This window comes from Sapajus apella, unplaced genomic scaffold (genome assembly GCF_009761245.1).
Source record: "Sapajus apella isolate SASKATOON/1434 unplaced genomic scaffold, GSC_monkey_1.0 scaffold1, whole genome shotgun sequence".
Classification (NCBI taxonomy): domain Eukaryota; kingdom Metazoa; phylum Chordata; class Mammalia; order Primates; family Cebidae; genus Sapajus; species Sapajus apella.
Window position 1 is genome coordinate 32,313,674 of NW_022436941.1, and position 22,724 is coordinate 32,336,397.

A 22,724-nucleotide genomic window follows, 5' to 3' on the forward strand; every position below is an offset into this window, starting at 1 on the left:
AAAAAAGAAAAAAAAGAATGAAGAAGAGGAAGAAAGAGGAAGAGGGAGAGGGAGAGAGAACAGGGGTGTTGCTTTATTGCCTGGGCTAGAATGCAGTCTAAAAATGCGTATGCCTGTAATTGTGTTTAATAATAGAGACATGAAAAAAAAATGAGGGAGGAAAATAACAAACAAGCAGCCAACCAATATTTCATTTAAACCTGTAAATAGGTGTGATGTGGTACTGATAAGAGTGTATATTTTGTGTATTTAAAGTGGAGAGTTCTATAAATGTTAATTAAGTCTACTTGCTCTGGATCTAAGTTCAAGTCCTGGATAACGCTGTTAACTTTCTGTCTCATTGATCTGTCAATATTGATGTTGAAGTCTCCCACTATTATTGTGTGGGAGTCTAAATCTTGTTACAAGTCTTATATATCTGGGTATTCCTGTATTGGGAGCGTATATATTTAGGATCTTTAGCTCTTCTTGTTACATTGATCCTTTTATCATTATGTAATATCCTTCTTTGCTTCTTTTGATCTTTGTTGCTTTAAAGTCTATTTTATCAGCAAAATTTCCAACTCCTGCTTTCTATTTATTTATTTATTTTTGCTCTCCATTTGGTTGGTAAATTTTTCTCCATCCCTTTGTTTTGAGTCTGTGTATCCTTGCATGTGAGATGGGTCTGGATGTAGCATACCAATGGGTCTTGGCTTTTTTTGCCTGCCTCCATCTTTGGATTGGGGGATTTAGTTGATTTAAATTTATAATTAATAATAATATATGTGAGTTTGATATTGCCATTTAATATTAGCTGGCTATTTTGCCCATTAGTTGATGTAAGTTCTTAATTATGTTGATGTTCTTTATTTTTTGGTATTGTTTAGAAAGGCTGATACTGATTGTTCCTTTCTATTTGCAGTGGTTCTTTCAGAAGCTCTTGTAAAGCAGGCCTGGTGGTGATGAAATCTCTTGAGTGCTTGCTTCTTCACAAAAGATTTTATTTTTCCTTCGCTTATGAAGCTTAGTTTGGCTGGATGTAAAATTCTGGGTTGAAAGTTCTTTTATTTAAGGATGTTGAATATTGGCCCCCACTCTCTTCTAGCTTGTAGGGTTTCTGCTGAGAGATCCGCTGTGAGTCTGATAGGCTTCCCTTTATGGGTAACCTGACCTTTCTCTCTGGCTACCCTCAGTATTTTCTCCTTCATTTCAACCCTGGTGAATCTGGCGATTATGTGCCTTGAGGTTGGTTTTCTTGAGGAATATCTTTGTGGTGTTCTCTGTATTACCTGGGGTTGAATATTGTCCTGCCTTACTAGGTTGGGAAAGTTTTCCTGAATAATATCCTGAAGCGTATTTTCCAGCTTGGATTGATTCTCTTCGTCACATTCAGGCACACCTATCAAACATAGATTAGGTCTTTTCACATAGTCCCATATTTCTTGGAGACTTTGCTCATTCCTTTTTATCCTTTTTTCTCTAATCCTGTCTCCTCATTTTATTTCATTAAGTTGGTCTTCAACCTCTGATATCTTTTCTTCTGCTTGATCAATTCAGCTATTAAAACTTGTGCATACTTCTTGAAGTTCTCATGTTTTTCAGCTCCATTAATTCACTTATGTTCCTCTCTAAATTGTGTATTATTGTTGACATTTCATCAAACCTTTTTTCAGAGCTCTTAGTTTCTTTGCATTGGGTTAGAACAAGTTCTTTTAATTCCCAGAAGTTTCTTATCATCCACTTTTTAAAGTCTGCTTCTGTTAATGGAACACAGTCTTTCTCCATCAGGCCTTGTTCCATTGCTGATGAGGAACTGTGATCCCCTGTAGAGAGAGAGGCGTTCTGATTTTGGGTATTCTCAGCCTTTTTAGGCTGGTTTCTTCCCTTCCTTGTAGATTTATCCATCTGTGGTCTTTATAATTACCGTCTTTATAGTTGGGTTTCTGAATGGACGTCCAACTTGTTGATTCCTGGCGCTAAAATCTGAGCAACCCACTGCGCTGGCGTTAAGATTGATGGTGCTTTTCTGACTCTGCACCAAGAACCACCGCACCAAGGCAGCAGCAAAACTGCCTCACTGGCCACAAGAGTCACGCTGGTAATCCGTGGGGCTCCTCCACTGGGAATCCCTTGGTGCGTGAGCAACAAAAATTGATCTGAAAGTATGACATCCTCTTGTGCTCTGCGCTTTTAGTGGGAGCTGCAATCTCGAGCGGCTAGTGATCAGCCATCTTGGATCTCTCTCCATTAGTTGTCATTCTTTCTTAGTCTCCTCTGGATTGTGATAATTTCTGTCTTTTTTTGTTGTTTTTCATGACCTTGAATTTTTTGAGGAATTTTGATCCAGTGTAGAATGTTCCATATTTTGTATATATTTTTTCCTTAGTATTAGATTGGGTTATGGATGTTTTGGAAAAGATACCATAAAGGTAAAGTACCTTTCTTATGATTTACTTTATTTTTCTTTTTTTCTTAAATCACATATAAAAAGTTCACATGGCTCCAAGGTCAAACTGTAAAACTAAAATGTCAGAATATTCTCAAGTTTATCACTCTTTCTTCTCTCGTCGTCTTTCCTTTTCCAGAAATGTAGACATTTTTTTTTATTAGTTTTTGGTTTATGCTTTCAATTCATTTTTTTTTTAAACACAAGCAAACACAAAGATATACATGAACACAAATGTTAGTATGTGTCTGTTCTCTTCTCCTCCATAACATCAGTCCATTTTTAGCTCCTATGTCATAGTTTCTCTTTAAGGCAGTCTCTTACAGTGACTTACAAAATGGCCACTTTTATTCAAAAAGGTTTTCTTTTTAAAAAGTTAACTTTTTGTAACTAATAAAAACCTTTTCCTGTGTCTTGAAAATATTTAGCACATATTATATGGTACCGTTTTTTTTATTCACAGATATTTTCCAATTTGTCACTGGATGAGCGTTGCCTTTCTGCATCATTGGTTTGCAAGTACTGGCGTGACCTTTGTTTAGACTTCCAGTTTTGGAAGCAGCTGGATCTTAGTAGTCGTCAGCAGGTATGGAATCTAATTCCAAGTAACACTCATATGACCTACTCAAAAAATATCTTTATTTCTCTTCAGAAATCTTTACTGTCTTTTTTTTTCTTTTAACATAGTTCAAATGACTATAATGTAAAATTTTGTGCTTTTGTATTTTTTTGTGTATGTGAATTCAAGTTAAAGCTGGATTCTCATAGTAAATAAGATGGTTTTTTTGGTGTAGATTGGTAATTTAGGGTTGCTATTTAATTCTTTTTTTCTTTGTCTTTTTCCATTACCTTTTCAAAACGTTGTTAAACTTTTTTTAATTGCTGGAGATCATATTAGTATTACTAGCTTAATAGTAGAAAATGATGGCAAACGTTTCTGTAGTACTGCCTCTGTGCTGTGTACTGTTCTAAGGGCGTTATGCATATTAATTCTTTTGACCCACCCAACAACTCTGTAAGTAGATACTGTTATTTTTTTTTGTTTTACAGATGAAGAAATGGAAGTAAAATGGGCTAAGATAACCTTTTATTTTCTTAACTTTTCTTTTGGTGGATTTTCTACTTTTCCTGTTGCTTAGCTGCTTAATGTGTTTATATAGGGGCATAAATTAGGAAAAAAAATGTTTATTACTAACAGTTTTTTGGACTTGTTAGATCCCATTTTTAAAACTTGGTAGTATTTGCCATTAGAAATTTGTAAAAATATCAATAAGAATAGGATTTTATTGAAGTACTAAACCTGTTCTAAATTCTGCCATGGTATATTACTACTGGTGTCCTTACAAATGTTTAACAACTGGCTTTAAAACAAAAGCCTTGATTTGTAATATTTGCCAATTTCTATTATATAAATACTCCCACCATAACCATTGTCAGGCTAGACGTTATGCCATTGAATGCAGATTTGGAAAGAGGGGCACACTATAAACTCTTGTGAGTTGCAACGAGCCAGCTATAGCATACTGGTAGTGTATGTGTTTGTGTGTGTATTACACACACTTTAACCAAGTTAAGCAAGCTCATGAGGATTTGTGCATAAGTTGTTCCCTTTCTGTTTTTCTGCTTCATTAATAAGAGGTTAAAACAATTAACATAACTTGTTATTTATCTGCTTGTGTTCATGACATTTATGTCCAAGGAGAATGGTGAGGAAGTTAGTTGTGGACAGTGGAATGGAGAGAATATATGTGTAAAGCAATCTATCAGCTTGTTATTTCATTACTCTTCAATGTTTGAATTATTTATTATGAATTAATACCAAGAATAGCGTCCTCCCCGACACCACATTCCCACCGCTCCCAGCCCGATGTTGGTAGTAAGATATGGAGAATGAAAAAGTAAAAAATTAAAGGAAAGGTATGTCAGAGTTTTAACTTTTTCAGGAACTATGTTTATGCTGTTTCCAACAAGCATAAACATAGATAGTTTTATCTTTGGCTCTTACTCTGAGTGCTGCTTAACAGTGTAGTTCTTTCCTTCTATTCTAAATTTTATGCACATTTTCTGTCTCCATTATTTTTACTGAAATGACTTGAATAACATTAACTATGTTTTGTATTTTGAAAATGTGGTGATTGGGCACAGAATATATAGAGGCTGGTTTAAAAAAAAATTCAGTTGGCCATCTGAGTAAAACCAGATGAATTCTAAGTTTACTTATATTTAGCATTGACTCTTCTGAGAAAAGCTTTTTGATGTGGACATTTCTATATAGTCTTTGGTGTTCTGATTTGCAAAATGGTATATTTTCTAACCCATGAATTATATGAGATGTAGCATTCTCATAGAAACAGTAAAAGATTTAAAACTTATGTGCTGTTGTATCATCTGATATCAGCTGTAAAAAGTGAAAATACATATAACATTATGACTGATGTTAACTATTTCATGAGTTACAAATGGAAAGTGAAACATTGAAAATCTCAATATGGTTTTGTTTGTGGTGAGTTTTTGCTGAATTTGAAGGTTTAATTAAAGTGAATTTTCAAAATAAGGTTAGATTTTTAGGCTTTTAGAAAGAAAGCCATATCCTTTGTTGGTGTTTTCTGGTACCACTTCTGACATCAAATATGTGGGTTTTTTTCCCACACTAACAAACAATTTTCTGATACTAACTGGAAGTACAACAATTCAATTCAGCTAAACTCCCAGAGTATCACTGAGTTTAAGGGCTTAATCCCACTAGACTACCCATACTTCAAATGTCAGTTGCAAGTCCCAGAAGCCACCTGAACTTCTCACTGACCAGTTATAAATTTGTGAGTTCTCTTAATTTCCTTCTCAGTTTTCATAATTAGTCATAATTATTCACAGAACTTATAAGGGTTTCTTATAAAAGATACAGCTCAGGACCAGCCAAATGGAAGAGATATAGAAGGCAAGGAATTGGATATGCCACCCTCTCAGCACTTTGATTTGTTTACCTTCTGAATCTCTGTCATTTGAGTTTTTATAACCCAATCTCCAGCTTCCCTCCCCTCCTGGAAGTAGCACTGAAAGTTATCACCCTCTAATCAAGGATTTAGTCTTTCTAGTAACCAGCCCTCATCCTGAAGCCATCTGGGTGCCCCACTCTAAGTCACTTCATTAGTATGAACTCAAGTATGGTCTAAAGGGCTTGTATGAATAACTAAAGAAATTCTATTACTTAGGAAATTCCAAGAGTTTTGGGAGATCTGTGGCAAGAATTTGGGACAAAGACCAAATATAATATTTTTATTATACCAAATTCTTGTTATGCTTCAATATTAAGAAGGTTTATTTTTTTATTGTATTGTTCATGCTATAATGTAATTAGTATACTGCTTATTGAGGAAAATTTAGTTAAAGAATGGAAAATAAATTTTTATTTGTAGCAAAAGTTTAAATTTATTGCTTTTTCTCTTACAGGTCACTGATGAATTATTGGAAAAAATTGCATCAAGAAGTCAGAATATAATTGAAATCAACATTTCTGATTGTCGTAGTATGTCTGATACTGGCGTATGTGTTCTAGCATTTAAATGTCCTGGACTTCTTAGGTATACAGCCTACAGGTGTAAACAACTTTCTGACACCTCTATTATTGCGGTTGCCTCTCACTGTCCTTTACTTCAGAAAGTGCATGTAGGCAACCAGGACAAACTTACTGATGAAGGACTCAAGCAGGTAAATTTTCGCATTTATAAAGTGATTTTACTTGAATTAATTCAAAATGTTTTCTAGCAACAACGTTTTAAATGGTTATTTTAAAAATAATGCTGAGACTCAAGTGAGTCATCTTTTTTAGATATTAATGAATATTTGTTTAGATTAGTGAACTAGAATGCCGTGGTTATAATCAGTAAATTAACTGCTGTGTTTTGTAGTGAGAGCCTGAACTTCTTTGACCAGCCATTTTATTAGTTTGTGCTTTTGTTACTTAAATTTTGTACCACATTTTGCTTTAGGCAACTGTGTACTTTGGGTCAGCATGAGGTTTTAAAAATTAGCTTTTAATTTCCCTTTTATTATACTAGATGACATACATGCTTAAATTTAAGACATAAATGGAAGTTCAAATTGAAGAGCATAAAAGTTAGAACAAAGGGCTAATTACCTATATTTGGCATAATAACTGGGTTAAAAATAGTATTATGCATTCCTTCTGTTTATTTCCTTTGGAAGTGACATTTAAGGTTTCTTGGCTCAGAGTGGATCATTTATTCAACAGATGAATATCCTTAAATTTAAACCTTATATATGAATTAACTGAAAGCTTAGTATGAGAAGAAATTTGGGAAGATTATCTTAAATAGTGAGTACTGGGTGTGTCAGTACAATTTATGTATTAAGAATGTTACCAACTTATAAGGGAGCCTATTTTGTTTGCAAAGGCATATTGTACAAAAAGTCTTATTTGTTTTAATATTTTTCTTGATTCATTTCTACTATGTATAGGATTATTTATTAGCAAAGCATTTTATGAAGTTCTTAAACGTATTAATCTTTTCTGAAGAAATATATATTTTGTGTATATAGCATGATTTTATTTGATCAAAATTTCTCAGCAGTTTATCTTTTACAAAGAAACATTTTAAAAATGTGTATGTGTTTATTAAGAACTAGATTAAATCTATTTTATATTTAATTCTGATATAACACAAATAGTAGTTTAGCAGGCTTCTTAGGGTATAGCTAGTAATCTTTGTGAAAAAGAATATAGGTAAAGTAGAGAAGGAGCAAAATTTAATATGCCAATCAAGTATTATGAATTTATCTTATATTTACAACTTTGAGACTAATTATGTAAATCTTCCTTAAAATGTGAGGTATTTTGGAACCTGTTAACTTACTTAGATAAGATGTTTCCTTCAGATTTTTATGGTTTCTGAATTATGAATTAATTACATGTCAGGTAATATTCTGATAAAACTAGCAAAAACAATCAAATTTTTTCCCCCATAGGTAGTTTTATTCTTAAGTAATTACATAGGATATCATTGCAGTGTAGAGAATATTATCCTGTACTTAAGACTGCTGTAGCAGGGTATGTCTGATTTCATAATAGACTCTTTTCCTCTTATAGAATAGTGTTATAGGTATTGTAGAAAGAATGGCTTTCATATATGTATAAAATAGAAGGGTATATTAGAAAGAGAATGGCTTTCATATATATATAAAATAGAAATAAAGTTTTATGAAACAATACATATCCTATGTGCAGTGCTCATTGATATTATCTATTCTGTTCTATACTACTATGTTAAATAAATGTTGGCCTTGGCCCACTGATTAAATTAATTTATGACCCAGTGATATTTCATAAATCCAACTATAGATTTATATTATGGTTTTAGTAAACTAACAATGTTATGTTAAAATGTATAATAAAGTTACAAAAGCCTAATAAGGAACTAGCCATAATTGTTGATTTTATTGGGGCTGTTATTTTTTCTTCAACTCATTAATTTAGCAATTGACTGAATTATTGATTCTACAGATTATTGCATGGTTTTGTTTTTTTACCTCATCTGTAAGTAAAAACTGACAAGTGTTTTAGAATGAGGTATGTAAATCTTATTGATAATTTCTTTAGAATATGTTTTCTTTATAACTGCCATAAGTTTGATTGACTTTAGCAGACAACAAATATGTGTGCTTTTTGAATTCTGTCAGTTTGTTTACAAAAACAGTTGCTTAAAGCATTTCAATTTGGAGCTCTAATAGATGTAGACTCTGGTGTTTTAAATATCGGATTCTGCTTAACAATATTTCTTAAACATGGTATAGCACCTAAAAAAGTCAGGCTGCTTTTGGCTGAATACTGTCCTTTTTCTGAAATACCACCCTTAAATATTTGTATTTTTATTTTCATAGTAGTCACTCAATTTTACCATTGGAATGTATTTCTATTGTATACATCTTTTAAAACTACAATTATGTATCTAGGGGAAAAATATTTAATCAAGAATAAAAAGTTTTTTCAATTTTCCTAATATTTTGTTATCATTTAGTACTTGCCAGCAAACAAACAATAATAGTAGTCAAAGTATTAAAATATAAGAAATTATATTCATTGTTGCAATTTTATGTGACTAATTATATGCAGTTTTAGCAGTTTAACATTCCAACTCATGGAGCTCAGTAGAAATTTCTGGAAATAAGTCACTAGGCTTTTTAAAGATAAAATAGCACAAAAATAATAAATGTTACATTAGTAGATTTTGATCTGGCTATGCTATCAATTTTTAGGTCTTTAAAAATAACTACTTAGAGTGCCATCAGCAAAATGTTGGAGCAGGCAGCTCTAAAACCCTACCTTTCCACAAAAACATTGAAAACAAGCCTAAACTATCAGATTCAACTTTGTCAGAACCTGGAAATGTCAAAGGTTTATACCAACCGAAGGAATGTTGAGACAGGAAAAAGACAACCGAAAGGTGGAAGGAATGCTTTGTGGCTTTTTTATTTGCCGGAGCCTCATTCCTTCCCCAGCTTGGCAACAGTCTTGAAGGTGACAGTCTGAGTTGCCAGTGTGGGACCCAGATGCCTTGTTCCAGAGGGAGCCTAGCAGATCTTATTTGCAAATTATTGCATTTGTCCGATCAACCTACCTGAGAACTACTTGAAGGGCTGATGCAGGTGCTTATATATCTGTTTTACCTAATTCGAACACAGTCAGGCAGGGAAATTAGTGGGCATTGGTTGAACACATTATAAAGCAAATGAAAACTTGCTTTTGGGCAAGCTTTTTTGGGCAATAGAGTATGGTGAGAAATACAGCTGACCTGGGAGAAAGACCCTGACATAGAGTTTGTTTTTATTTTTATTTTTGTTTTGAAATTAGTACAATCAGCCTCAGTATATAGAAGGGAATTTAGAAAGCCACATGCATGCCCAGGGCAGGACACATGTTCAGGAAAGACCTAAGAAGACCATAAACTTTCTCACTGTGTGCTTGCTAGGCCCAGTACAAGCAGGAAGTAAAGGCCAAGGCAGAGTTGTGAATGGTATGGTTAAGTCTTAAAGGAATATCCCAGCACACAGCCAGTCTGCAAAGACTAGGATAAGTGCTTTTGTTTTTTGTTTTAGTTTTGTTTTTAAGCTTTGGCTTCCAAGGAAATCTCTTTCAAAACACTGGCTGAACACTAGCTAAGTAATTAATCAAAAACAGTGAAACATAGGGAAGTGGGGAGAATCTAATTTCCCAAGTACCACATTATAATCTAATATTTTAATACCTAATTTTCAACAAGAAATTAGAGGCATGCAAAGAAAACAGTATTACCCATTAAAACAGAATAAATAGAACCCATTCTTGAGGAAGCCTGAACATTGGATTTACTAGATAATTATTTTAAATCAAGTATCTGAAATATGCTCAAAGATGTAAAGGAAACCATGAGAACTAAAGGAAATAAGAAAAATAATGTATGAACAAATTGAGAATATCAGTGAAGAGTTAGAAATTATGAAAAGAACCAAATAGAAATTCTGGAGCTGAGAAGTACAATAACTGAAATAAAAAATTTACCAGGGGGCTTCAAGAGCAGATGTGAACAGGTGGAAGAAAGAATAAGTGAACCTGAAGATAGGACAATTGAATTTATTGAGTCTAAGAAGCAGAAAGAAAAAAGAGTGAAGAAAAGTAAGTAGAGCCTAAAAGACCTGTGGGACATCCATCAAGCGGAAGAACATTCACACATTAGTAATTCCAGAAAAAAGGAGAAATAAAAGGGGCAAGAAGAATATTTGAAGAAATAATGGCCCAAACATCCAAAATTTGGTGGAAGATATGAATCTATACATCCAAGAAACTCAATAAATTCAAGTAGTATAATGTCAGAGAGGTCTACACTGAGACACATTATAGTCTAATTGTGAGAAGTCAAAGACAGAATTTTGAAAGCAGTAAAAGATAAGTGACTCATCACATACAAGCACTTCTCAATAAGATTTACAACTGATTTATCATCAGGAACTATGGAAGCTAGAAAGCTATGGGCTGACAATATTTAAAGTGCTGAAAGAAAAAAAGTCAAGCAAGAATTCTGTATTTGTCAATACTATTAAAGCACAGGATGACATTCAAGGGGACATTGAGATATTTCCAGATAAGCAAAAGCTAAAGGAGTTTGTTGCTAATAGATCTACCCTACAAGAAATGCTAAAGGGATTCCTTCTGGCTGAAATAAGACAGTAACTTAAAGCCAAATGAAGAAGAAAGAAAACTGATAAAAGTAACTACATAGAGGTTGAAAGGATGGAAGAAGATATTCCATACCAAGAGAGAGCCTGAATAGCTGTTTTATTATCAAACAACAACAACAACAAACATTTTAAGTCCAAAAGGGATCAAAGAGACAGAATTATTATATATTGATAAATATATAACATTATTCTGTCAGGAAGATAATAGCAGTTATAACCATGTGTGTACCTAACAACAGAATCCCTAATATGTGTGTGTGTGTGTGTGTGTGTGTGTGTGTGTGTGTGTGTGTATTTTAGGGATTCTGTCATTTAAATCATAAATGAAAGAGTAGACATTACTACTGATTTTATAGAAATAAAAAGTATTGTATGAGAAAACCATGAATAACCGCGTACCAACAAATTGAATAGCCTAGATGAAATAGAAATTTTCTAGAAATACAGAAACCAGAAAAACTGACCCAAGAAGTAGAAACTCTTGAGTTCCAGCTACTTGGGAGCTTCGGGCAGGAGGATTGATTGAGCCCAAGAGTTTTAGGTTATAGTCACTGCACTTCAGTCAGGGCAATATAGCAAGGCCTCATCTCTTAACAAAAAAATGAAAAGGTAGAAAATCTGAAAATATTTACTTACAATAAATAAGGAGACTGAATTAGTTAAAAAATTGCCAATGAAGAAAGGCTAAGGACCAAATAGCTTTACCAATGAATGTTTTCAAATATTTAAAGAAGAATTAACACCAGTCCTTCTCAAACTCTCAAACTCTTTGAAGAGGAGATAACACTTCTTAACTTATTCTGCGAGGCCAGCATTACCCTGATTCTGAAGCCAGCCAAAGACTGTACAAAAATGAAGCTACAAAACAGACAGAAAACAACTACAAACCAGTGTCTTTAATGAATATGTAAAAATCTTCAAAATGCTAGCAAACTGAATTTAGCAGCAGATTAAAAGGATTCTACACTGTGACCTACGATGATTTATCCAAGGAGTACAAGGGTGGCTCAACATACATATATCGATCAATGTAATATACCACATTAAGAGAATGAAGGGGGAAAAAACCCAATCATCCTAATTGGTATACAAAAACATTTGGTGAAATAAACAGCCTTTCTTGAAAAAAGAAAAAAAATACACCTATCAACCTAGGAATAGAGAGATGCTTCCTAAACATGATAAAGACCATATGTGACAAACCCACAAATAACATATTCAGTGATAAAAGATGGAAAACTTTTCTACTAAGATCAAGAACAAGATAAGAATGCCTGCTTTTGGCAATCCTGTTTTACATTGTTCTGGAAGTAAGGAGCAATTTGGCAAGAAAAAGAAATGAAGTGCTTCCAGTTGGAAAGGAAGAAGTAAAACTATTTTTATTTGAAGATGACATTATTTTATGAATGGAAAACCCTAAAGAAACCACAAAAAACCCATTTGGACTAATACATGATTTCAGCACAGTGCCAGGATACAAAATCAAGATAAAAATATATCAGTTGTATTTTTACACACCACAAAAGAAATAGAACCTGAACGATTTCATTTACAACAGCATCCATAACTATAAATTTCCCTTTAAACAGGGCTTTTGTTGTATCTCATAAATTTTGATAATTTTATTTTCATTTTCATTTAGTGCAAAATATTTTAAAATTTCTTCTGAAGTTTCTTCTTTGACCCATATGTTATTAAGAAATGTGCTATTTAAATCTCTGAGAGTATTTTAAAGTTATGGGAGTATTTTCCTGTCATCTTTTTGGAATTCATTTTTAGTTTATTGTCTTAGAGCAGACATTGTATAATTTTTATTTTAAATTTGTTAATATGTGTTTTGTGCCTTGGAATGCAGCCTGTCTTGGTGAATATTCCATGTAAGTTAGAGAAGAATGTGCATTCTACTACTGGATGAAGTGGTCTATAGATGTCCATTATATTCAGTCAATTAATGGTTTTATTGAGTTGAACTGTGTCCTTACTAATTTTCTGCCTGCTGAATTTGTCCATTTCAGATAGAAGGATATTAAGATCACGAACTCTAATAGTGGATTTATCTAACTTTCCTTGTAGTTCTAACAGTTTTTGCTGCACATATTCTGACACTCTCTTGTTAGATGAATGCATGTTAAGGATTATTATGTCTACCTGGAGTATTGTTTCTTTTATCATTGTGTATGTCCCTCTTGATCCCTGATGACTTTTCTTCTTCTGAAATCTGTTCTGTCTGAAGTTATGGCTATTCCCAGTTTTATTTTAGTTAATAACTGTAACGCTTCTTAAGCATTTCTGAAGGCGTGTTTTTAAGTACTTTTCCCCTCAATTTACAGTTGTCTCAATTTACAGTTTTATTCACTGTTCAGACCATTTTTGAATTAATTAAAATTTTGAAATTTTGTTTGCCGTCTAATTTCTGTGAATGCTCTTTTGACTTTTAAAAGAGGAATTCATTGCAAAATTAAGAGGAATGTACAGAAATTTCTTACATACTTCTATTCCATGCATGCATAGCCCCTCCCATTATCAGTATCCCCCACCAGAGTGATACATTTATTATAATTGATAAACCTTCATTGATATATTATTTCCAAAGCTCACAATTTATGTTAGGGTTCACTCTTGGTGGTGTACATTCTATGAGTTTGACATGTATCTACCATTACAGATGCAGTATAGAGTATCTTCACTGCTCTAAAAATCCTCTGTGCTCTGCCTATTTATTCATTCCACTCCTCTAACACCTGGCAACCCCTGATCTTTTTATTGTCTTTGTAGTTTTACCTCTTCTAGAATGTCTATGATCTGAATCATATAGTATGTAACCCCTTTAGATTCGATTCCTTCACTTAGTAGTATGCAGTTAAGTTTCCTCCATGTCTTTTCATAGCTCATTTATTTTTAGCAGTTAATATATCCTATTGTCTGTTGTGTACCACAGTTTGTCCATTCAAATACTGAAGGACATTTTGGGCATGTACAAGCTCTAATAATTATGAACAAAACTGCTATAAACTTCTGTGTGTAGGTTTTTGTATGGACATAATTTTTTTTTTGGTACTTCAAGTTCTGGGGTACATGTGCAGATCTTGCAGGATTGTTGCATAGGTATACACATGTCATGGTGGTTTGCTGTCTTCATCCCCCCATCACCTACATCAGGCATTTCTCCCTGTGTTATCCCTCCCCAACTTCCCTGCCCACTGCTGTCCCTCCCCTAGTTTCCCACCCCCCAACAGACACCAGTGTGTGATGTTCCCCTCCCTGTGCCCATGTGTTCTCATTGTTCAGCATGTGCCTGTAAGTGAGAACATGCAGTGTTTGGTTTTCTGTCCTTATGTCAGTTTGCTGAGAATGGTGGTTTCCATATTCATCCATGTCCCTACAAAGGACACGAACTCATTGTTTTTTATGGCTGCATAGTATTCCATGGTGTATATGTGCCACGTTTTCTTTGTCCAGTCTATCATTGATGGGCATTTGGGTTGGTTCCAGGTCTTTGCTATTATAAACAGTGCTGCAGTGAACATATGTGTGCCTGTGTATTTATAATAGAACTATTTGGACATAATTTTAAAACTTTGAGTAAAAACCGGGGTGTACACTGGATCATGTGATAAGAGTCTCCAGCTATAATAGTAAATTCATCTATTTCTCCTACTAGTTCTGTCATTTTTTACTTCACATATTCTGATGCTCTGTTGTTAGATACATATACCTTAAAGATTGCCAAGTCTTTTTGGAGTGTTGCCTCCTTTATCATTATGTAATACCCCCTTTATCTCTGGTAACATTCTTTGCTTTGAAGACTGTTCTGTCTGGAATTAATATATGTGAATATGGCATATCTTTCTTCATCTGTTTACTTTTAATTTATATATTTCTGTCTAAAGTCATTTTTTGTAGACATCATAGAGTTGGGTCTTGTTTTTTGATCTGTTTTGACAATCTGTCTTTTAATTGCTATTTTTAGACCATTGATGTTTAAAGACATTATTTCTATAGTTGGATTAATTAATAGCTACCATATCTGTTAAAGTTTACTCTTTGCTGCCTTAGTTCTTTGCTAATATTTTTGTCTTTCATACTTTTTCTGCCTTTCGTGATTATAACTGAGCATTTTAATGATTCAGTTTTCTTTCTTAACAATCATAGTTTTTTCTTTTACTTTTTAAAGTAGTTACGCCAGAATTCACAATATGTATTTATAACTAATTCAAACCCACTTTCAAATAACTTTGTACTGCATCACAGGTAGTGAAAATATCACAGGTAATGAAAATATCTTATAATAACAAAATATTTTAAAGTTTTCTGGCTGGGTGTGGTGGCTCACGCCTGTAATTCCAGCACTTGGGGAGGCAGAGGCGGGTGGATTAGTTGAGGTCAGGAGTTTGAGATCAGCCTGGCCAACATGGAGAGACCCTGTCTCTACTAAAAATACAAAAATTAGTCAGGTGCCATGGTGTGTGGCTGTAATTCCAGCTATTTAGGAGGCTGAGGCACAAGAACTGCTTGAACACGCGGGAGTGGAGATTGCAGTGAGCTGAGATTGTGTGCCACTGCACTCCAGACTAGTGACAGAGTGAGACTGTCTCAAAAATAAAGTTTTTCATCCCTTATATTATTGATATTATTTATTTCACTTATATATAAGCATGTATATGTGTGTACATGATCAAATGCATTATTATTTTGAGCAAATTGTTATCTGCTACCTTAATTAAGAATAAGGAAAAGTTTTTATTTTACCTTTATTATTCTTTCTCTGATTCATTCTTTTTCTATATAGATCCAATTTTCCTACCTATGTCGTTTTCCTTGTTTCTGAAGAACTTTTTTTTTTTTTTTTAATCATTTCTTGGAAGGCAGGTCTAGTGGCAACAAATTCCCTCATTTTTTGTTTGTCTGAGAAAGTCTTTATTTCTCCTTCACCTTTGAAAGAAAATTTCACAGGCTATAGAATTTTAGCATGGTGGGGTTTTTTTTCACTTGAAACTTGAAATATTTTACTCTACTTTCTTCTCGATTGTGTGGTTTCTAAGGAAAAGTCGGATATAATTTTTATTTTTGCCCCTCTGTAGATAAGGTGTTTTTATCCTCTGGCTTCTTTCTAGATTTTCTTTTTTAACCTTTGATCTCTTGTACTTTGAAAATGATATGTCTCGGTGTAGTTTTTTCTTTGTTTGTTTGTTTGCAGTTTTCCTGCATGGTATTATCTGAACTTTGGATCTGTAATTTGGTGTATGATATTAATTTGGGTAAATTATTTGTCATGAGTACTTCAGATGTTTCTGTGTTCCTGTTTTTCTCTCTTTTTTTTGTATTCGCTTTTCACTTATGTTATACCTTTTGTAGTTTTTCTGTGCTTCTTAGATATTCTGTTCATTTTTATTCAGTCTTTTTTCTCCTGATTTTTGGTTTTGAAACTTTCTATCATATTCTTAAACTCAGACTTTTTTCCTCAGCCATATCCAGTCTACTAATGTCTCTTTTTATAGTGCCTGTTGGTTCTTGCATGTTGCCTACTTTTTTCATTAAAGCTCTTAGCATATTAATCATAGTTTTAAAAAATTCTGGTCTGATAATTCCAACATTCCTGTCATATCTGACTCTTGTTCTGATGTTTTTTTCAGTCACTTGAAATTGTGTCTTTTGCCTGTTAGTATGCCTTGTAATTTTTCATTGAAAGATGGACATAATGCACAGTTTGAGTCTCCCTAACTCAAAATTCCAAAATCTAATATAGTCTAAAACTGGAAGCTTTTTAAGTGCTGACGTGATACTCAAAGGAAATACGCATTGGAACATTGCAGATTTTGGATTTTCAGATTAGGCATGCTCAACTGATAAATGTAATGCAAATATTCAAAAATCTGAAAAATATCCAAATATTAAAATGCTTCTGGTCCCAAATATTTTGGTTAAGGGATACTCAACCTATACTGGGAAATGCAACTTTTGTGAATGGGCCTTTAGTAATGGTTAGGTGTGAGGAGAGGGGAAATGTTCTATAGTTTTAGGATTAGGTTTTAATCTTTTGGCAAGTTTATGCCACTGGACTACCTTCATCAGTGCTTCTATCTTTCCCCTACGCTTAGGTGAACAAGGCTGGCTAGAGGGGGCTGGAGTTTGGTATATCTCTTTCCTTATATGGAAGATTAGAGCTGGCTGGAATTCAATCTTTCTCTTCTCCTAGGAAGGTTAGGCTCTGACAAAACTCCCACAGGTTAGGCTCTGGTAAAACAGCTCCTCCTGAGAACAGGCCTTGTTAAGAATATTAGAATGCTCTGGCATATTTCAAAATGGTACTGTTCTCCTCTCATTGCTGTATGCATGAGGTGATGTCTCTCCAATATTCTTCTGAGGACCTGGAAGAGTTCCTGTAGATAAACTCACAAAAGCATGAGTGTTATCTTATAACTAGGTCCCCCTGGAATTTTTAATTGTTAGACTTATCCACGCTGTGCCTCCAATATTTTGGCAAATACAGTTCAGGTTTTCCTATTCCAGCCCTAGTTCCTGCTGAGGTTTCTGGTAGTAATTTCTCTTGTGGTGAGTTGTGCTTCTCTGTATCTGCCTATCTGTTTCTGCAGTTTTGCAGCAGTGGTTTGGTCTGTGTCCTCATTTCTCTGATGGATCTAAAAATAATTGTTAATTTTTCAGTTTGTTTAGCTTTTTATTTTTTAGAACAGAGCGGCAACTTCTAAAGTCCTTATATGCCAGACTGAAAACCAGAAATATTTTTTTTAAAGCAAGCCTTACAGTTGCTGAATGATCATCCTTATCTTGTTTATGTTCAGTTTTATGTTTTATTTTGTGGAAAGCCCAAGATGTTTCCCAAATCCTTCTAACTCGAATGGTCTAGAATAGGCCTTATTCTAGGGCATTGTTTTTGCTCCGAAGGTATCATCTTTATCGTGTCTCAGCTGGATGCCAGGGCACTAACCAGGATTTCTCCCTTTTGACAGGGTAGAGTTCCAGCGTCTTTAGCAACATTGAGAGATTTAAAGACTATCAGCCAAATTGGTAAATATATCAGTTAAAATGATTGACTTTACAGTGCTTGAGTAGTCTGGAACTTAGGACATTTGTGGATGGCTCAATGGTGATTAGTGCAGATAGGCACTGATTAAGTGCAGTCTTGCCAGTTATATCCAGTGATGCCTGAAACAGAATATCAGTTTCTGCAGTGAGATTAATGATGGTTTTACCCAGTAGTAGTAAATCATAATAGCTTCCCCTGTGAGGCACTGTTCCCCATATCTAACTACCTCACATGCTGGTAATTTTTGCGTATGCCATTCACATGGTTCTCATCTTTGTGTGGTTATCCATGTGACCTCTCCGAAAAGTGATTTCCTTATAGATAAAGCCACCAAAGCTACTTTTCAATGTCAGAACACCATGCAGTCAGTTTAAATTTTTTTTCCCAGTCTGTAGCGCTGTGATTTACATCTCTTAACCTGAGGTTATACAACTTGTCTATTCACATTGATGTTTAAGACTTCACCAAAAACCACCCTATTCCTTCTGTTAATATATAGATTCTGTTCTTTTATTTCTAAGCATTTCTAGTTGTCGTACTAACTGTTGAGGTCTCACAGAGCCTCCTCTTGACTGCTCAGGATGTTATCAGATTGATAAGTATGACAAAGAAGTAGTGATGGAGGAGCAAGATGTCAACTTTAGGACTCAGGAAATCTAAGGTAGAGAATGTTACTTACCAACAGTGATAAATGGGTTTGTTGACCTGACTCTGGAGTTTGGCTAACTGACTAGTCATTGGCTATGCTGACCAGCAGAGTGGCCCCAAATAGAGAAGTAAAGATAGCTTGCTCCCTGTGTATGGTTTATTCACAGTGGGAAGAAGTATATATACTTATGAGCTGGAAATGTCCAGTTTATTAAATAAAGAATAATCAGTGGAGAGACTAGGAATTAGACTAGTTGGATTTCCTACCAAATGAGAAAACATCTTCCCTTACCATATCTGTTTGTATTTTTTTAAAAATGTATTCACTTTTGACTATTTATTGCTGATTCTTTTCTGTCGAAGATAAGGATTTAGCTCACTTACACTTCCTTCCCTTGTGTCTTATCCGCTCATCCTTCCAACATAATTCTTTTATAATTTTTGTTAAATAAGTATTCAGTATTTACATTTTACAATTATGTACCTACCTTTTTTTTTCTCTAAAGCATTTTGTTTTCATTGGAATTAATAGATGTCTTTTTTTTCCTTTACCTAGTTTTTATACTCTTAACACTAATAAAGACCAAAGCTTTCATCCAGTTGCATTAGTATGTCTATATGTGAACACTTAATTAAATTTACTGCTTTAAAGCAGATTTGCCTGTAATAATCTAGTCTGGACTTCTCCTATACAAGTGTGATTGTATTAGTGGTCATCTTGGTATCTTACCACTGTTATTCTTAAGGTTTTCTTCCTCTTGCTGTTGGGCTAGATCTTCTATTACCCAGATGTCATGTTTCCTTTCCCTTGGTGTATTCTCTTCTTTTATAGAGCACAGATTGCAATACCTTCCTGATAAAGAGTATATGGGAGGTAAATCTTTTGATAACTTTTATATCTGAAAATGTCTCTAATTCTACTTTCACACTTAATTCATAGTTTGACTCCTGAGTACAGAATTCTAGGTTAGAAATAATTTCTCTTCAGAATTTGATAGGATTGGACTTTTGCTTTCTTTTAGTTTTGTTAAGAAGTTTGATGCATTTTCATCCTAATCCTTTCCATGAAGTTTATCTCTGTAAGTCTGTAGAATCTCTTTAAACTCATATTTCTGAAACTTTATAATGATTTGCATTGCCATGTGTCTATTTTGTCATTTGTGCTGGACACGTGGATGAGCCCTTTCAGTCTGGAAGTTGATATCCTTTCATCCTGGAAAATTGGATAGAACTATTTGTTTGAATTTCTCATTTTCACTGTATACGCTTTCACAAATCCCCATATTTTCAGCAGTGTTTTTTGGTTCCCAGCTATGTGTGGTATACCCCAGTCCAAAAACTCTATGTTTTGCTCTCCCCAGAGAAATACAGTTTTTAGCCATTGTGGGAAAAAGGGGAAGGTCTGCCTATGCAGTAATAGGGAGGTGATCTGGGGGTTTAACTAATTTTTAAGCAGACTTTCAAGAATTCTAATATTTCTAGCCCCAGCCTCAGCCTCACTGCCAGACATATGTGAGCCTGTTGAGAGTTCTTTAGTAGACTTCTTTGCTTTTCCCACTGTTGTCTTTGGATTTAGCTTTCTCAGGTCCAGTGACATGCCATTGTACATTTGTTATAGAAATATATATGCCTCTTTTAATGAATTCAATAAAATCTGATATCTAATGAGCATGGTGAATACTAATGGAGGAAAATATTTCAAGGTATCTGCAACAGTGATATATGAAATAATCTTTCATTTCTATTGCTTACAAAGTCTCAGGTATTGCTAAACTACTGTGGTGTTTTTCATGTAATAAGGAAAGGCTGAAGTTCACTTAGAGGATATCTTAAAAAATGAACATGTCCTTTTTAGAAATCTGCTTTCCTGGACCCCTGAATTATCTCCTTGGGCCAGTTAGAACCCTTGGAATAACTGGAACTTAGTAGTATATGAGGCCACAATCGTGGTTTCTTGTATTTGCCCATTTAAAATGAACTTTTTTATAGTGCATAATCCTGATCATCTTTTTCATTCATTTAACAAATATTTATTTATTTATTTGAGACGAGAGTCTTGCTCTGTTGCCAGGGGCCAGGCTGGAGTGCAGTGGCACGATCTCGGCTCACTGCAACCTCCACTTCCTGGGTTCAAGCAATTCTCCTGCCTCAGCCTCCCGAGTAGCTAGTACCACAGGTGCGTGCCACCACGCCCAGCTAATTTTTCATTTAACGAATATTTATTAAGTGTCAACTAATTGTAAGATACTCGACACCAGAGATACCCTATTTAACAAAATAGACAGACCACTGTCTTCATGAAGTTTACATTTCTGTAGGAATATTTAATCGGTTGTAGTATAGCCTAGATTAGAATAACATAGTTTATATCTATCACCACCCCTGGAAAAGTAACTGAATTCCCACATGTTTCTGATGTCATTACTTCACTTGAAACAGAACTCGGAAGTTTTTAAAAATTATTATTACAAAAGTAATGTTTATTGCAAAAATTAGAGAAGATTCATAGGCAGAAGGAAATAAAAACTCATATACTTGTCAGGATTAACCACTGTGAACACCTTGGTATGTATTTTAGTCTCTTCTCTGTACACAAATACATATGTATGCATTTAAATATGCATAATTTCTTTATAAAATTTGATTATGCTATAAAAGTTATATACATTTTTGTCAAATGTTTGTTCCAATTTTAATGTTTATATAATATTCAATTTTATGAATACACCATAATTTATTCCTTTAAGTGTAATTTTTTTTTCCTGATTATTAAGACTAAAAAGAGGCTGGGTTCAGTGGCTCACATCAGTAATACCAGCACTTTGGGAGGCTGAGGTGGGAGGATTGCTTGAGCCCAGGAGTTTGAGACTAGCCTGGGCAACATAGCGAGACCCTAGCTCTACAACAAAATTAAATAAGTAGCCAGGTGTGGTGGCATGCACCTGTACTCCAGCTGCTCAGGAGGCTGAGGTGAGAGGATTTCTTTAGCCAGAAGGTTGAGGCTGCAGTGAGCCGTGATTGAGCCACTGCACTGTAGCCTCGGTGACACAGTGAGACCCTGTCTCAAAAAAAAAAAATACTGGAGTAATAAATATATAATTTTGAACTGTTAAGTAATCTGTGTACCTTGGTGGGCATGTAATATGAGTTAGTTGAAGCAGGGAAGAAGGTAAAAATGTTTATATAGTACTGTTTTAAGTTATGGATTGCTTACATTCTATCTTATTTTAAAAGTAACAAATATTTAACTCTGACATGATTTTCAAAAAAATATATGAAAATCTCACTGGAAATATATTGCCTTTGTTATGTTTTGAGCATTCAGCTAATCTCTTTGTTTACAGCTGGGCTCAAAATGCAGAGAACTCAAAGATATTCATTTTGGCCAATGTTACAAGATCTCAGATGAAGGCATGATCGTCATAGCTAAGGGCTGTCTGAAATTACAGAGAATATACATGCAGGAAAACAAATTAGTAAGTACTTGTTTTCATCCTCATGTTGTTCATTTTGTTGCTTACCTTCAAATTCTTTCTATTATTTATAATTTTTTTTTCTGCTTGTTTTCTTGTGGTGGTTCAAATACTACTTGTCAAAAGCAAAAATTCTTTTAAAGTGATGATTTTATAACTTGATCTTTTAACTGAATAGATAGCGTTTGTATGTGCTACCTGCATGTTAAAAATCCCTCATTAGCATATGCTAATGTGTCTTTTCGAATGTGGACAGTGAACTAATGCTGGTAAATTGGAAAAATCAAATTTATTTGCCAAACATAAGTTTATGGTTGAAGTTCTTTCTGTATCTCTAGGGATTATAATAATTCTAGACAATTAGAATTTTTTAATGTCCAGAAAAATGTACTCTTGTAAAATAGAGCCTTTTACTTAGTATGATAAAAAATGGGATTCAATAAATTAGAGCAGATAATATGAGCAATTATGTAGATTTTATATTTTAAGCACATACATGGGTAACTCAGATACATTTAATGTATAGTACTTAAATGTCTTTTAATCTTTTTTATTGTGAGGTAATTCACATAAAATAAATTTTCCCTCTTTAAAGTATATAACGCATCAGTTTTTAGTATATTTACCATGTTGTGCAGTTATTACAAGTGTCTAATTTTTGAATATTTTCATTGCCCCTAAAAAAACCCTGTGCCCATTAGCTACCACTCCCCATTTTACCCTTCTTCTAGTCCCTGGCAACTGCTAATCTACTTTCTATCTCTATGGGGTTTTCCTATTTTAGATATTTTGTATAAATGGAATCACACGACACATGGTCTTTTATTTCTGGTGTCTCACTTGGCATGATGTTTTCAAGGTTCGTTTGTGTTTACCATGTATCAGAGCTTTATTAATT

At 34.0% G+C, this 22,724-nt stretch overlaps 1 protein-coding gene across 4 annotated transcripts in view; it reads left to right on the forward strand.

The window, feature by feature from the left end:
* The window catches only part of FBXL17 (F-box and leucine rich repeat protein 17), a 539,173-nt gene that overhangs the window by 15,107 nt on the left and 501,342 nt on the right, over nt 1-22,724 (forward strand). For 3 of the 4 annotated variants that reach the window (XR_004264890.1, XM_032263825.1, XM_032265287.1), the window contains exons 2-4: nt 2,892-3,014; nt 5,879-6,136; nt 21,698-21,829. Coding sequence is in view for 3 of the 4 variants with exons in the window: in XM_032263825.1 (XP_032119716.1) it covers nt 2,892-3,014; nt 5,879-6,136; nt 21,698-21,829 (513 nt within the window). In the remaining variant the exon portion in view is untranslated. The remainder of the gene's footprint in view (nt 1-2,891; nt 3,015-5,878; nt 6,137-21,697; nt 21,830-22,724) is intronic. The other variant, XM_032264542.1, reaches the window with a different exon arrangement.